The 14362-nt window shown below is 34.8% G+C and overlaps 1 protein-coding gene across 15 annotated transcripts in view; it reads right to left on the reverse strand.

Annotated features, from left to right (window-relative positions):
• Window positions 1-14362, reverse strand: part of RFX3 (regulatory factor X3) — a 280896-nt gene that overhangs the window by 67866 nt on the left and 198668 nt on the right. For 14 of the 15 annotated variants that reach the window (XM_025891586.2, XM_073878138.1, XM_073878140.1 and 11 more), the window contains 3 exons: window positions 14214-14288; window positions 5493-5674; window positions 1743-1862 (listed from right to left, as the gene is read on the reverse strand). In XM_025891586.2, the coding sequence (XP_025747371.1) occupies window positions 1743-1862; window positions 5493-5674; window positions 14214-14288 (377 nt within the window). The remainder of the gene's footprint in view (window positions 1-1742; window positions 1863-5492; window positions 5675-14213; window positions 14289-14362) is intronic. The other variant, XM_073878132.1, reaches the window with a different exon arrangement.

Consider the following 14362-nt stretch of genomic DNA (forward strand, 5'->3'; position numbering starts at 1 on the left):
GACTATAATACCTCAAAAAACTCAGAAGTTAGCATTTAAAAAAATAAGGTCAAGAATCTGTGAATCAAAAACCTAAAACCCCTGAGATAACCTTCATTTAATAGCCAATCCTGAATGGACGGACTCCAGTCTGGAACACTAGTGCCAGAAATTATGATCGCGTTAAACTATTTAACGAGTCTTTACCTCCAGTCTGCTCCCATGAAATAGGTCTTGTCCCAGATAAGTCATCTCTCTAAAAAAAAATCTATAAGTTCCATTGTTTTGCTCCAAAGCCTTACACAGCTTCAAAGCTATGCTGCGCACAAAGAACAAACTTATTAGCTGCATATACAACCGAGTCCCCTAAGTATGTTTTCAATCTCATCTGCTGAATGACTCAACCTTCTTCTTAGTTCTGCTCCTGCTGGGTCAGCCTCACCGACTCACACAGTACTTACCAAGGACATCCTGGACTTTATACCACCCTGGTGCTCTTGTGTGCCTGAGTCTCTCTGCCTGACACTCCTCCTTCTGATACCTCTGAGTCCCCCTCAAACAGCGCTTTCTCTCGGACACTTCTCAACTCTCCTGGGCTTAGCTGAAAATTCCTCTGTATTTCAGTAGTTCCTGGATCAAAGCTTTACTTCAGCACTTCTCACACTGCATTACTTAAGAAAAAAGTTTCCTGGGCCTCTACTTTCTAATTTCTTAACTCCTCAAAGTTAGAGACTGTGTCTAGCAGGTGGCAGAGACAACATCAGTACTTGCTGACCAAGGAAGGGAAGGGCCACTGGGAGATAGATTCTTTCTTTGGCAGTGACTTGGAGCTAATGCTCCCAACTAAGCTAGTGTGGATGGGGAAGGGACCTGGCTAATCATCCCAGATCAGTAAATTAGGAAGACTGAGGCAGATCATCTGATGACCTATATACAGGTCTCCCTTCCCCTACTTAATTCTGCATACTCAATTGAAAAGAAAAATTATAACTACTATCATGGCTGAGCTATACTGGTAAAAAGGAAGGGATTTTTCATTTTATTTACTCTAAACTGTGATATAAGCCACATGAGACTAGAAGGCCTTTGGCTATGTAAAAGCACTGTGGGCTTGTGCAAATCATTTCACCTCTCTGGGACTTCACTGAAAAACAGAGCCATTAAGGCCTTGGTCATCACAAAGCTGAGGGGCCAGACTAGACCGAGGCATTTTTAATTCTAAGATCTATGATTCCATCCATCCATCCATCCATCCATCCATCCATCCATCCATGAATGCTTGAGACCTCTTACAGCTCTAATATCTACCATTCTTCATCTTTGAAAGTTGGATTCAAAGAAAATATAAGAAGTCTTGAACATGTTGCCAATATTCCTACCACATCAAGAAGAGTGACTGAGGGAGGTTGCCAATGGCAAGGAAGGAACTCACCAACACGGAAGCAAGTTTCTCCAGGGGGCATTTGCTTGGTTTTGCTCCTTATGTGTTGTGTTGGGTTTCCTTGGCTGCATAGTTTGGGATGTCACATTTAACATACAAGGGGCCAAACAGGTTGTCTGATAAGTAATTTTAAAAAGATTTGGAAAACAGACAGGGTGGATGAAATTCTACTAATCATATTTGAGAACTGTCCATGGTAAGTAAACGCATGCAGACAACAGCCACATTCTTGCACCCTTAAGTATTTGTTCTAGAAAAAAGGAGACTGCACATCTAAAGAAATACGTAGCTTGGACAGGTGAGGGATCATTCCAGAGTCTACCTTTGTTTCTGTTGCATGGGCTGTTGCCTCATAGCCATATACTGCATGTCTTCTTGCAGACGATTCAGAGGGGAATCTGGCTTGACACGAATCCCATAGTAATGGTACTTGGAGTTTCCTCTTCATAAAAGAACAACAAACATTAGAGACACAGAAAGTCAGTCGAACCAATATTAATCATATAGGATGTCCACTTAGCTACACATTGGGAAAGATTAGGTAAAAGAAGCATATTTATGTTGTATATTTATGATCTGCCTGTTCTGGGTCACCTGTATATTTTTATGGCAGCTACATCTGAAGAATCAAAATAAGATTCTGAATCAGCTGGCTCAGGGCCCTGCAAAAAATTCTTTCCTTATAAACTTAAATATTAGTACGAGAGCCCACTGAGTCCATGTAAGTTACACTTTTCTTTTCAAATTTGTATTCTACATTTAATTTAGAAGGGGTAATGGTGGAAAAAAAGGTCAGGCCAATAAAAATACAACAAGAGGATGAAGGGTTGCATGCTAGATGGGAATTTCTTATAAAATGGTTATACAAAACAAAGAAAAGGAATCTTGATTCTACTGTCTTGGATACGTTCTCCATTTCTGCACGTTCTATTACTGCAGGGGTGATGAAGGTAACTTCACTGATACAGAATGTTGTCGTGAAGTCTATTATTTACTATTTTGAAACCTAAAAGGAAGCAGGTATTCAATCTATTGATTTTGAAATCTATTTTATTAGTCTCTGTTCTAACGAATTCATATAAGGTTTGCGGGCTGAATAAGATGTGTCACAACAGACATGGGGAAATTTCTCTGTGAAAATGGCAAATCTCCACCTGGATAAAAATTGTCACAATTTCCCCATGTTCATGAGAAAGACCATGTTTGCTATTAGAAATGACAAAGTTTTGCTCTGAATGAAATTTGCAAATTCTTGCAAAAATAACGTTTTAAATATGTAAATTTTTGCAAAGGGAAAATAGTTTTTCACAAGTCTATATATAGCAAGACATCAGCTGCTTTTTCCATTTATTTCTTTCATTTACAAAAAGAAATGCAAGAAGAGTATGGATTAAATATTTTATATAAAAATAGAAGAGAATTTTACTTCCAAAATTAAAGGACATATATCAGATGAAGCCTATATATTCAAAGACATTAAAATCTTATTCTATAAATAATATTGCTTTTTTTTTAAAAGTAGGACATTTAATATCTACCTTGTTTTGGTAAAATAAAACAGTATGAAAACTTAAGGCCTTCTACTTGCAGAGATTAGATCTTGTCTCCAAAATCCACTGCAGAACATAACAAAAAACAAAACCAAAAAACACCAATTTGTAGCATTCTCCCTTACAAACAGGAGAAGGGTAGGGAGTAGAGTAGGGGTGGGAAGCAGGAGACATTCCCCAGGGGAGGTAGCCAATGACAGCAACAGAGTAAAACGGTGTCTCTCTTGTAGACCAAAATAGATAAAGTGTCTGGTTTCTTCTCCATTTCCTACAAATCCGCATTTTCACTGGGTTGGTGGGGAGGTGGTTGGGGGAGATCAGCCATGTCCCATGGTCTTCTTTGCTTAAACTTAATTTGCAGATGGATTCTAACAAAAGGAAACTTTTGATTTGCCTTTGTTTAGAAACATGGTGATTTTATGTATTGTTTCACTTAGCTCCATAAAGTTGAGAAAAGGTCTAGTTTGGGTTTGAATTAATTCACTAGATTATTTTACTGATGAAGAAATAACAGTTCTGTATATAGTTCATAAGAAAGAAAGAAAGAAAGAAAAAGGAAGAAAGAAAGAAAGAAAGAAAAAGAGAAAGAAAGAGAAAGAAAAGTAGAATCTGAGTTAATTCGCTTCATAGTTTATAATGCTGATTTTCTTTCTCTTCCCTGGGTTAGAAGTAGTAAATGAATGAGAAACCACTTTTCATGACAGAATCTATGGTGCTTTACCCTCATCGTTGTCAGTGATTCTACATTAGAGTTCTGCTGTCTTCGTAACATAGCATTTGCTTAAACTGTCCCCATAGGGTTTCTTTTCTCCTTATTCTTCTAGGCTTTCCTTTCCATCTCTAATTGCAAACACTACATACAATTGTAAAAGGAATAGGAGACATAAATGTTACATAGTAAGGGGGAAAAACAGAACATCAGAAAGTAAAAGCTGCAATATTGCAATATGTACTTATAGAGTATGGATTCCACTCATTCACAAACCCAAACAACCCCAATTTTGTCCCTTTCTATTTTAAAGATGTGTTTCAAGGTTTGAATGGAGCCTCAAAATAAGACCCACTGAAATCCCTCTCAGCAACAAAAGGAGCACAACAATACCCACTATTAGAATGCTGAATAAAGCCCAGAGTCTCAAAATATTGGCACGGTATGCATAACTCCTGAGCCTTTGGTGAGGGGATAGTAGGTTAGATCCCCAAATAATGATTTTTGTGGTTCTGGGGGGAAAAATATGAGAGAGACAAAGAGCTTTTCTCAAGGGACTGAAAGCTTTAGTTCCTTCAGCTGTAATAGACAATCATATTCTTCAGTTTAAAGTATACTATCTTTTCAAGTACAGGTACAAGAAAATACATTTATGAGAGAACTGAACCTCCAGCAACCTGAAGGTACAATCACTTGAAATGCAACAGAAAGGAGTATTCACACTCTGAATACATATAGACCTCGTCAATGCCATTAATCTGAGACATTCCCCCCCCTGTTTTTAGCATACATTTACAATGAAGTCAATTACCAAGGGTCTCTTTGTTTCATTAACAAAATATTAAATACCCTTCACTAGAATACTAGGAAGCTGTGACTTCAAAATCAATGAGGGGGGTATCATCTAATGTTATACAGTGTAGCATCTTTATTTTTATACTTTTTAATATAGATTGCTGTAGGATTTAGGAAATCGAAAACATCCATATCCTTCTGCCCAGCTTCTTAAAATAATTATGTTATGATAATTTGTAAAAAATTAGAGAAAGGCCCAAAATGAAACTCTACAGTTCCAAGTATTATGTTCATGATATTTTGATTAGTAAAAACACTAATATCTCTTTCCAAAGGAAAGAAATGAGAAACTAAGAATCTCTTTCACATTACTGGTTTCTGTACAACAGAAGTATACTATATTTTTACTTCTACACATGTACGGTTTCACAGTCAAGAGTTTAAAAAAGGCTAAGAAGAGGCTAAATAGGACCATGTCATTACTGAGGGCTTCAAACTCCCGTTTTTCAAGTTCACCAAATGATTTTTAATTGATCTCCAGAAATGAAAAGAAAAACTCGGCTTCAATTTCTCACTCTATTCAAATAGAAGAGTTATTAATAAAGACATTTCAATATAATTTTGCCAGAGTCAAGAGATACATAGTTTTCCACTGACTACATCACTTACTCATCTCTAGTCTGATTATTTTTAAAAAGAGAAAATAGTGATATATATTAATTTTTAAGGCACCATGTGTAAATCTTCCACTAACAGTTTGACTTGCTGATTTCTATATGATTTGAGAACCAACTCTTCTCAAAGCTGTGCTCAGTTACGTTTAAGAGAGTGCATCGTTCTGGCTTCGCAGTATTCCCTGGATAACGACCTCTTCATGAGAGACTGTATAAACTGAGCTATCTCCTCATTTTTTCTTTGTATGTTATCCATAATCAAGCACTTTTGCTCCAACGATATATTGAACTGCTTTAGTTTGAAAGAGAGGGATTAGTTTATGATCTTATTTTTTCGTACTAACCTAGTTCCCAATCTCCTGGTTCGTAATCCCATAAAAATTGACCTTATTAGTTTTCCAAAAGAAGCAGCATTGACTGGGTCCAGTTTGTGTTCCTGACAATGTCGTAGGTAGTGGTTGTACAACGTGCTTCTGGGAAGGCTCACTCCTTCAGCGGTCTCGTAATTGTCCAATAACCACTGGAGCTAGTATAAATAAGACAGGATAAACACAGAGAAACCAGATAATTTACCAAAATGTCCACAAGCCACTATAAATACAATACACAGAAGTACCTAGAAGATCTTCACCAAGCCTTGTAATAGGGTAAACTGTTGTAATTCACAGGCTGATATAATCTGACCTTGAAAACTCTCAGAAGTGTGCATTGCTGAACATAATTTATGACCTTGGACCATGTCCACTCCTTCAAATATTCAAGCACATGTATAGAACATTAGTGGTCCCTGTATTGACTGCAATTTTGTAGACAAACACCTCTTCAGGGAATTCAGATAATCCCATTTACCCATTGTAAATAAAATTTATAATTGCTACAGTACAAGACATGTTTCTAAGCCTGGCAGCATGGCACATATTATGGCTTTAGTGTTAGTTTGTTTTAACACATGAACAGCAGGCTGCCTGGTATGAGTTTTTGTATTAAGTTTCTATTCATTTACATAGAATTTTAATTTACCTATCTAATTTACTCAAACAGGACAACAATGATATTATCTACTGTGTCCAATTCTGTGAGCAGAAAGGAAAAAATCCAGTCATTTCTTCCCCAGAAGGAAAGAAATTCATTAGACACTGATTTAAAAAAAAATTATGTAACTTTCAAAAAGCAATCTTTAAACGATCATTGGAGTTTTGCTACCTCCCTGCTACGTTTCTTCATAATTTTAGAAGACACATTACAATGGTAGCTGGTAAAGCAACATTTTCTCAGTCTGTGGTTCACATTTTAAAGGTTTATGTTGTCCTGTACTTTTTAAAAATAATCTTTAAAGTATAGCAAGTGCAAAAAAAATTTAGAAAATGTAATATAGGTATGTATTACTGAATATCAACAGTAGGAAAATGAAATTATTAACTCATTCATTCATTTATTCATAAAAAAGAAATGAAATAGATTTAAATGACTTTCTTAAGGTCATAGATTGTCTCAGAGCCTGATTGGGTTCCCAACACACGTTTGCTGATTGCTTGCATGCTGGTTGTTATTTCCATAAAAGCAGCAAATACTTCACATTACTTGTCTCAACAAAATTTCCATGCCATATCTAAGAGGTGTGATAAAGAAGTGATATTTTTACATGCAATTTAAATTAAACTTAAGTCATGAGAGCCCAAGAATTCCTGGCGCATCAACTATGAGCCAGTCAACGTGCTAGGCACCTAGTGATGTAGAAATGAATGTGATCTCACTCCCGTCCTCTAGGAATTTACGATCATATTCCAAAAAAGACAATATGGACACTCAAATATATTAAAGCATTTGCTTATATATTTTAAGATTCATGAACAAACTCAGATCGTGAACTTTCAGACTCTTAGTAAGAAAATTAATTAAAAATATTTTAGAATTATTGCCTTTAACTATGACAGCTGAATTGCCCAGAACCATTTTAATTTCAAATATTCCTACACAATGCTTATATTTAAGCATTAAACTTCATTTAATTAAACTTATGTCACTAAACTCATACTGATGTTGGCTCAGAAAATATGGGTACCAAGTCTACAAGTTAGGGCAGAATATTTTTGTTTGTTTGTTTGTTTGTTTGTTTTAAGTAGGCTCCACACCCAGTGTGGAGCCCAACACGGGGCTTGAACTCACAAGCCTGAGATCAAGACCTGAGCTGAGATCAAGAGTGGGACGCTTAACCAACTGAGCCACCCAGGCGCCCCCAGAGCAGAGTACTTTTTAAAAATAAAGTTCATGTTCTGGTCAGGGAGTCTTGAAGTTCTCCGTGAACACTTATGCATATGAATATGTGCATTTAAACAAACCCATTGCCTCTATAACATATACAACCCTCCCTTTTAAAAAGGTTATACAAAATAAACGTTCATTTACATAACGACAGAAAAATTAAAGGTCAAAAGAATTCTTTAGAGATGAATTATCTGTAACCTGACTGTCAGTAAAGGCGTTTTCCAGAGACATGGGATTTCTGAGTATTCTAAATAACACACAGAGTTAAGTTCACTTATCCATATTCATTTTATATAAAAGAGAGGGGACAAAATGATTGAAAAACCCAGTTATTAAATAAGTTCAGATTAGTATTCTGCCTACCACAGTGGATCAGGATGTCTCTAGCGTTTCTTCATAAATTTTCAGATTCAGAGTCTGTAGATTATGAAGGCAACTGAAGTAGATGACACACAAAATATGGCCCTACAAACCTGCCTCATACAATTCATCCACGTGCATCAGTAAAATGACTGGCATCTGAAGGCATTGCTTCCCCACTTGAATGGTGTTGGGGAAGCTCTAGTGAACCATATCTCCCAGAAATGCTAGCTCTTTTTTTGTGAGCATATACTAGATGAAGCCTTCCATTGGTATTCTAAATATATAGAGAATCTAGAAATATAGGGCAGAGACTCTAGAAACATAGAAAGGAATATTCTCTGAGAAGTTCAGTTTCTTGAGATGAAGGAAAATAAAGGAAACACCAAAAAAGAATCCTCAGAAAGGCAAACGTATAAAAAACTCTATATATTTTTGGGAAAACAGTATTTTGCAGCTGAACTAATGAAGTGTTCACATCCACAAGCATGGAACACACAACACATGTAAGTCAAAAATACCAAAAATATGTTTGTATATATATTATCTTTGCTTCCTCATATAAGGCATACTGTCAAAGTCAAAGTAATATGATTTTTTTAACAAAAATAAATAAATAAAAATAAAATATTTCTTTCTTTGCTAATGAACAGAACACAGATCTGTACAGGAAATGTTAATTGAAAGGATATTCTTTTTTCAGAAATGGAAGATGATTTTATAACATGAACTTTATAACCCAAAGTATACAACTAGTAAAAATAGATCTGATGCAAAATACTTTCAATAAGCTATAAAGCAAATAAAAATACTTTGTTTAATGAGATATAAATAGAAAATTTCCATAAACTGCCTCAAATGTTTACTAGTTTTCTTGCAATATTTAATTACTTAAATATAAAGACAGGTATCTAAAAATGACAGTTTACTATTTTCTCATGATAAAGAAAATTGTCTTGTAGTTTAAAAAAAACCCTGAAAAGCAAATCTAATAATAAAATATTTGAAGGGTATGATCTTAAGATGTCTTTTATAAAAGTGAAAACTAGTGTAAATATTGAAGTTCAACAGAAAATATTTTGAGTCCAAAGGTATGTTTACATATATAAAAGAGTTAATCAGACCATTCTTAATCAAAGAAAACTTTCCACAGAAATAGTGAGATAATGACAGCAAAGTTGTCTTAAAGCACTTCGAAGCCTGGATAATATTACTCAAGCCCCAAATGAATAGAGAAAATGAAGTTTTTACTGGATTGGCTACGTGGTCCTCTGAAATGCTCAGCAAGTCAAAAAAATCTGGACTTTGCAAACTTCTTTTATTGTACATAGTTTTATATTCTTATAGACTCTTCATTTCCAAGCCAGTTCTTAAAAAAAAAAAAAAATCTGAGTTTATTTGCAATATGTGTGTGTATGTACGTGTCTACATCATCAGTTGATTTGAAAAACTCTGGAAGAGTGGACGTTCGGACGACCGTAACTTTGACAGTAGCAAAGGTACATTTCGTTCCCTGCCCCTTATTTGCAGGAGGAAGAACATTTATTCCTTGCCAGAAGGCTGGAGATCACTTGGAAGAGCAGAAGGAGACTGAGTGGAGGTAAAAAGCCCTGAAGGCTGGAGGCTCCGGCTAGGAAACCTGGGGACAACTCTACCCCATAAGTGTGGTGCTCCTTAGCTCATTGTATACGTGGACATTGGTTTAGGAGCTATTGGTTAGATTCTGAGATTCAGCAGGGGATTATCATGTGCATTCTACATGCCAGTTATTTCACCTTCAAGTTTTGACACAGTGATGAAATTGGAAATCATATATTTGAGTCTGAAACACAGTATATGAAAGGATTAATTTTGTTGTAAGAGAAACCTGAGCTAAGTGTAACCTAAAGGCATACACCTCTTGTGCTGCCCAAGGGAAGTTAAGTTAAGGCTTGTTACAAGGTATAGTTTCCTTGGGTTTTTTTAATAAAATCCCTTTGGACACTAAAATTCAATATCCTTAACATTTAGCAATTTGGAACTAAACTATTACTGTTTCTTTTACTCTGTTATAAAATGCCATAAAATATTTGTTTACATTAACGGTTTTTAAAAGCCCATAAAATACCATAGGAACTTTTAACCTTTATCTTTAAAACTTGATTATTCTACTAATGAACACAAATTCATTTAAGGGTGGAAACCAAGATAATTGCATCTTTCAACCTTTGCATTTAATCTATATTAATCAGGGTAGATTAAGGAAGATGAACAGTTCTTATTTTTCCCAAAGGGAAATACTGATTGACAAATTAAAAAAAATACATACTGCATTCCCCAATTAACATCTAAATGTAACATTTGGCATTTTTTCCCAGATGGATTATTATCCATTAGGATTCATTTTAAGTTCAGTTCACTGATGATATGCATTTTGACAGGTCTTATTTCTGTCATAACTTATATTTACAATACATCAAAGTCAAGGGAAAGTGAGTATAAAACAAGGGTTGGCTTTGAGCTGAATATATTTCAGTGGCTAAAATCAGCAAAAATCATAAAACAACTACTTGCTACATCGTAAAAAGTATAAAAGATAAATACCTAATGCTTATTATATACTTTAGATGAAATTTTTTAAAAATGCACAAGTTCAAGAACATCGTATGGAAATTGGGAACAATTAGTTTTAAGAACATTTCTGTGTTCAAATTTGCAATCTAAAATATCTCACATTGGATACAAAATAATCATTAAGTGCCAATTTATATTAATTACAATTGAGAAGGAGTATAAAATAAACTTAAGTCCACAATGATAGTCTGTTTCAGGCAGACGATATATATATCATTAGCCCCACTGCATCTTCACATACTTAAGATTTGGAAATAAAAATATTTAAGTAAAAATGATTATACTAATAGAGTGAGTTCTGTAAAGCTAAATCAAAAGTACCATTCTAAAATACAAGGAGATGAGTGATATCACCCTTGCCTATAAGTTTTTTGAAGGATGAGATTATTTGGAGAGAAACAAAGTTGTCTACTCTTAAACTGAAGGTTGCCCGTGGGGCAGTGATAGAGTAATCATATACTCTTTCACTCAAATTGTATGCAGGGAGAAGGCCACTCTATGCCAAAAATGTTCATAAAGGTCTGTTCCCTTCTATTACTTGTTTCTTAGGTTCATCCATTGAGCAAATATTTAGGAAACTTATACCATGTACCAGGTACTGCTCTAGGCACCAGGGATGCATCAGTGGACAAAACATATCAAGTCCTTACTCTCTTGGAACTTTAACTTGTCAGTATGTACTTACTGTCTGCCTGCATGGTGTTACTACTGAAATAACTGCCAATTTGTGAATACTGACAATAATAGAAAAAAAACATGGCACTCAGTGTAACTATACTCAGTTTCCGAGTGGGGCGCTGTACAAGGTATGAAACTGAGAAGTATACATGCGTTTCAACCTGGAGGATAATAGCAAGATAATGATAAAAACAGAGTAGCCGTACTAAGTACTCTTAAGGGTATGAAAAGGGGGCACAAAATTCAACACCCCACTCCACCCCACTCTGTCTTCTAATATGTAGAAAGAAAGGTGAAAAACAAAGCAATCATGTTGGATTCTATTGACAGGAGATTATTTATTTGGTTTAACCCTAATAAGAATTTTCTGAATTCTTGTGAATAATCAAATGTCTAAAGGGAAAATAGGAAACCCATTCTGTCCCATATTCCAAAATAGAATGACAACAGACTTTCTGCTCAAAAATCATGATTAAGATGCCTCTTTTGAAACTACTAACTATAGGACACAACTTATTAATCAGTTCCCCTAATGTTTTCCCTACTGAAATCAATCCTCTGTAGTAACTGATAAGTCAGGGAAGTATCATCATAAGGTTGGATTCATGTCCACTTTAAAGAATCCCACAAACCTCAAATGAGTCTATATTATGTCCCATATAGTGAGGGATAAAGGTAATTTACGGTTTACTGACATTTAAGATATTAAGGATATATTTTTTAAGAACTTCTCCACTTTAAAATTTTTCTTTACAGGTGAACATCACCAATTAAGTCAACAGAATTTAAAATGCCCTTAGCAGGTGGTTATCAGCTAGACCACATGCAGTAGCTTATTCCAGTTGTTTGGCTTAATCTAACAAAAATTAGGAGCATCACTAACTTTCCAAGGACAGAAAAACAGGATTCTTGTTATGTGTTCAGGGAGAAACCTGACTGGTCAGCAGAGACACGATCCTTCCTTTACTATTTCTATACCATCTGTAGAATCACTGGTATTTCTAAAAAAACTCGACCATAAATGTGCGCTAAATGAATTTAACTACCTCGGAGGTGTAATAAAAACAAATCAGGACATCTAGAGAGAGATTATCACTGCATTCGCAACATTTATGTCTTTATGCCCACCGTATATACTGAGAGGTCTCTGGCAGTTGGAAAATACTATGGAAGAGTTGCCGTGCTATGTAATAAAAAATATGGAGCCACAGAGTAACACATTTATTTGTTGTTTGTGCAGCTTAAGCCAAACGTTCATGAACATTGAATATTATTTCGTGAGTTTTACAGAGAATAACAATCTCAAAGAAACGCCAGCATATCTGAAGAGTTTCCAACAAATCAACAAAAATATACAAAAAAAAAAAACATGTTCTTATGCCTACATTATTGTTCATGGAATACTAATAATATACGAATTCAAGTTAAAATTAAACATATCATATATTTTACTAAACTGCATAATTCAAGTGAAAATGAGATATGAATTGAATAACAAAACACAATTTCTTAGAAGTCTGACAGTTCAAAAAGGTAACTATAAACTTCAGGTGTTTTTTTTTTCCTTATGTCCCTGTACATTTTTGACTAAAAGTGAACAACATTTTTACTTGCCATTTTCAAAACACAAACACCAGTTAATCATTACCCACCCCCCAAAAACATACACCTAATAGTGTACATTAAACCAGTCTTTATACACAACTACAAATTCATGCTAACACAGCAGGGATATAGTGATGAAACATATAAAAGAGTGACATATTGCATACAAACTTTCAGACGGGGGGAAAAATCACATTCCTTAAACTGTTTCAAAAAGAAAGGCCAAAATATATATTATTTTGAAATTTACAATCTATAATTTTCACCAGAATTGCAGACATTCTCCAAATTGGCTAACCTGTTTTTATTTGCCATGACACTTCCCCTTGAACAAGAAAGAACACACAATATTCATCTAAAAACAAATGTGTAAAACACATGGAAGTATTTAGTGTTATGTGGGAATATAAAATTTAAATCTTTGAAAAGTCAATTATTTAAAAAGCACAGTAAAAATATTATCTGCAAACTAAAGGTTTTAGGTTTATTGAAAAAATAACAATATCTCATTTCAGCTGGGTGATCCAATTTTAGACTTTTCACTCAAAATATGGGGAAGAATTTAAAAATCATAATAACTTATCTCTCAGTTTAAGCATACATTGTCAGTTGGGAGGACAAACTAATTCTTAGTGTATTGTCATTGATATTAATTTAGCAGAAGATCTGTCTAAAAGAGGTAAGTCATAGTTCTATTTACTTTTTCCCACATATTCAGAAATCACGACAACAAAATAATTTTTAATCATCATTTCCATTGGTTCCCCGAAATTTGAAATTTGAAAATGTTTATAGTTTCACAAAACTGTCATTGTTCTTCTCAGACTTACCAGTGTTATAGTGATGGCTGCATCTGGTAACAGTTAAAAGCATCAAGAAATAGTAACAATGATCCTGTTTAATCTCAATTATTAGCAATTTATGGCTCATCTAGAGTCTCATTTCTTCTCTTGGCCCAGTTCCATTTTTCTGGAGATCTCAGGACCTGAGCTCACCTAGGTCAGTTTCCTGCCTACCTTCTATAGTCTTACTGGTAAATAAATCATTTTCAGACAGTTTACCATTGCGTTGGGTATTAATCATCTCTTTCCACTTAAAGAATACTACTGGTCATACAAGTAGATATGACTGTTTCCCTGCTTTGGACACAGAGATGCAGATCACAAGCATTTGCTTCACAATTAATATCAAACCAGAAAACTTTAAATACTGAAAATCCCCATTAATTAATTAATTTTCACAAGTATATGGCAGCTCGGCATTAACTTGGAAATGTTCCATCTGTACCAAAACAGCACAAAAACCTAGTAAAGCAGTATATTGGGGCCTCCATTTTTTGCATTTTTGTGTTTTGTTTTTTGTTTTTTGTTTTTTTTAGATATTCCACTGTATAAAATAGCCATTAAGGGATACAGAGATCATAGGGGGCTGAGAAAGGAAGGTTAAGAAGCAAAATAAATAAATAAATAAAACAAGCATTTAGAAGCAAGCAACACATGCAGAACAAGCAAGAGATTAGTTTACATGAAGAAGAGGCAACTTACATGGCTGTTGAGGAGAGAGCTTCTGTGAGTGGACAGACCGTCAGACTTTTGCAGCGTCTCAATCGCCATTTCAATCTGATAATAGATGTCATTAAAAAAAGGGCTCAAGACAAGATAGTAATAAAAGGCTCACCAGAGAATCTTTGACA

Source organism: Callorhinus ursinus, unplaced genomic scaffold (assembly GCF_003265705.2).
Source record: "Callorhinus ursinus isolate GAN/ISIS: 27379988/994484 unplaced genomic scaffold, GSC_fseal_2.0 scaffold28, whole genome shotgun sequence".
In the NCBI taxonomy this organism is placed as follows: Eukaryota; Metazoa; Chordata; class Mammalia; order Carnivora; family Otariidae; genus Callorhinus; species Callorhinus ursinus.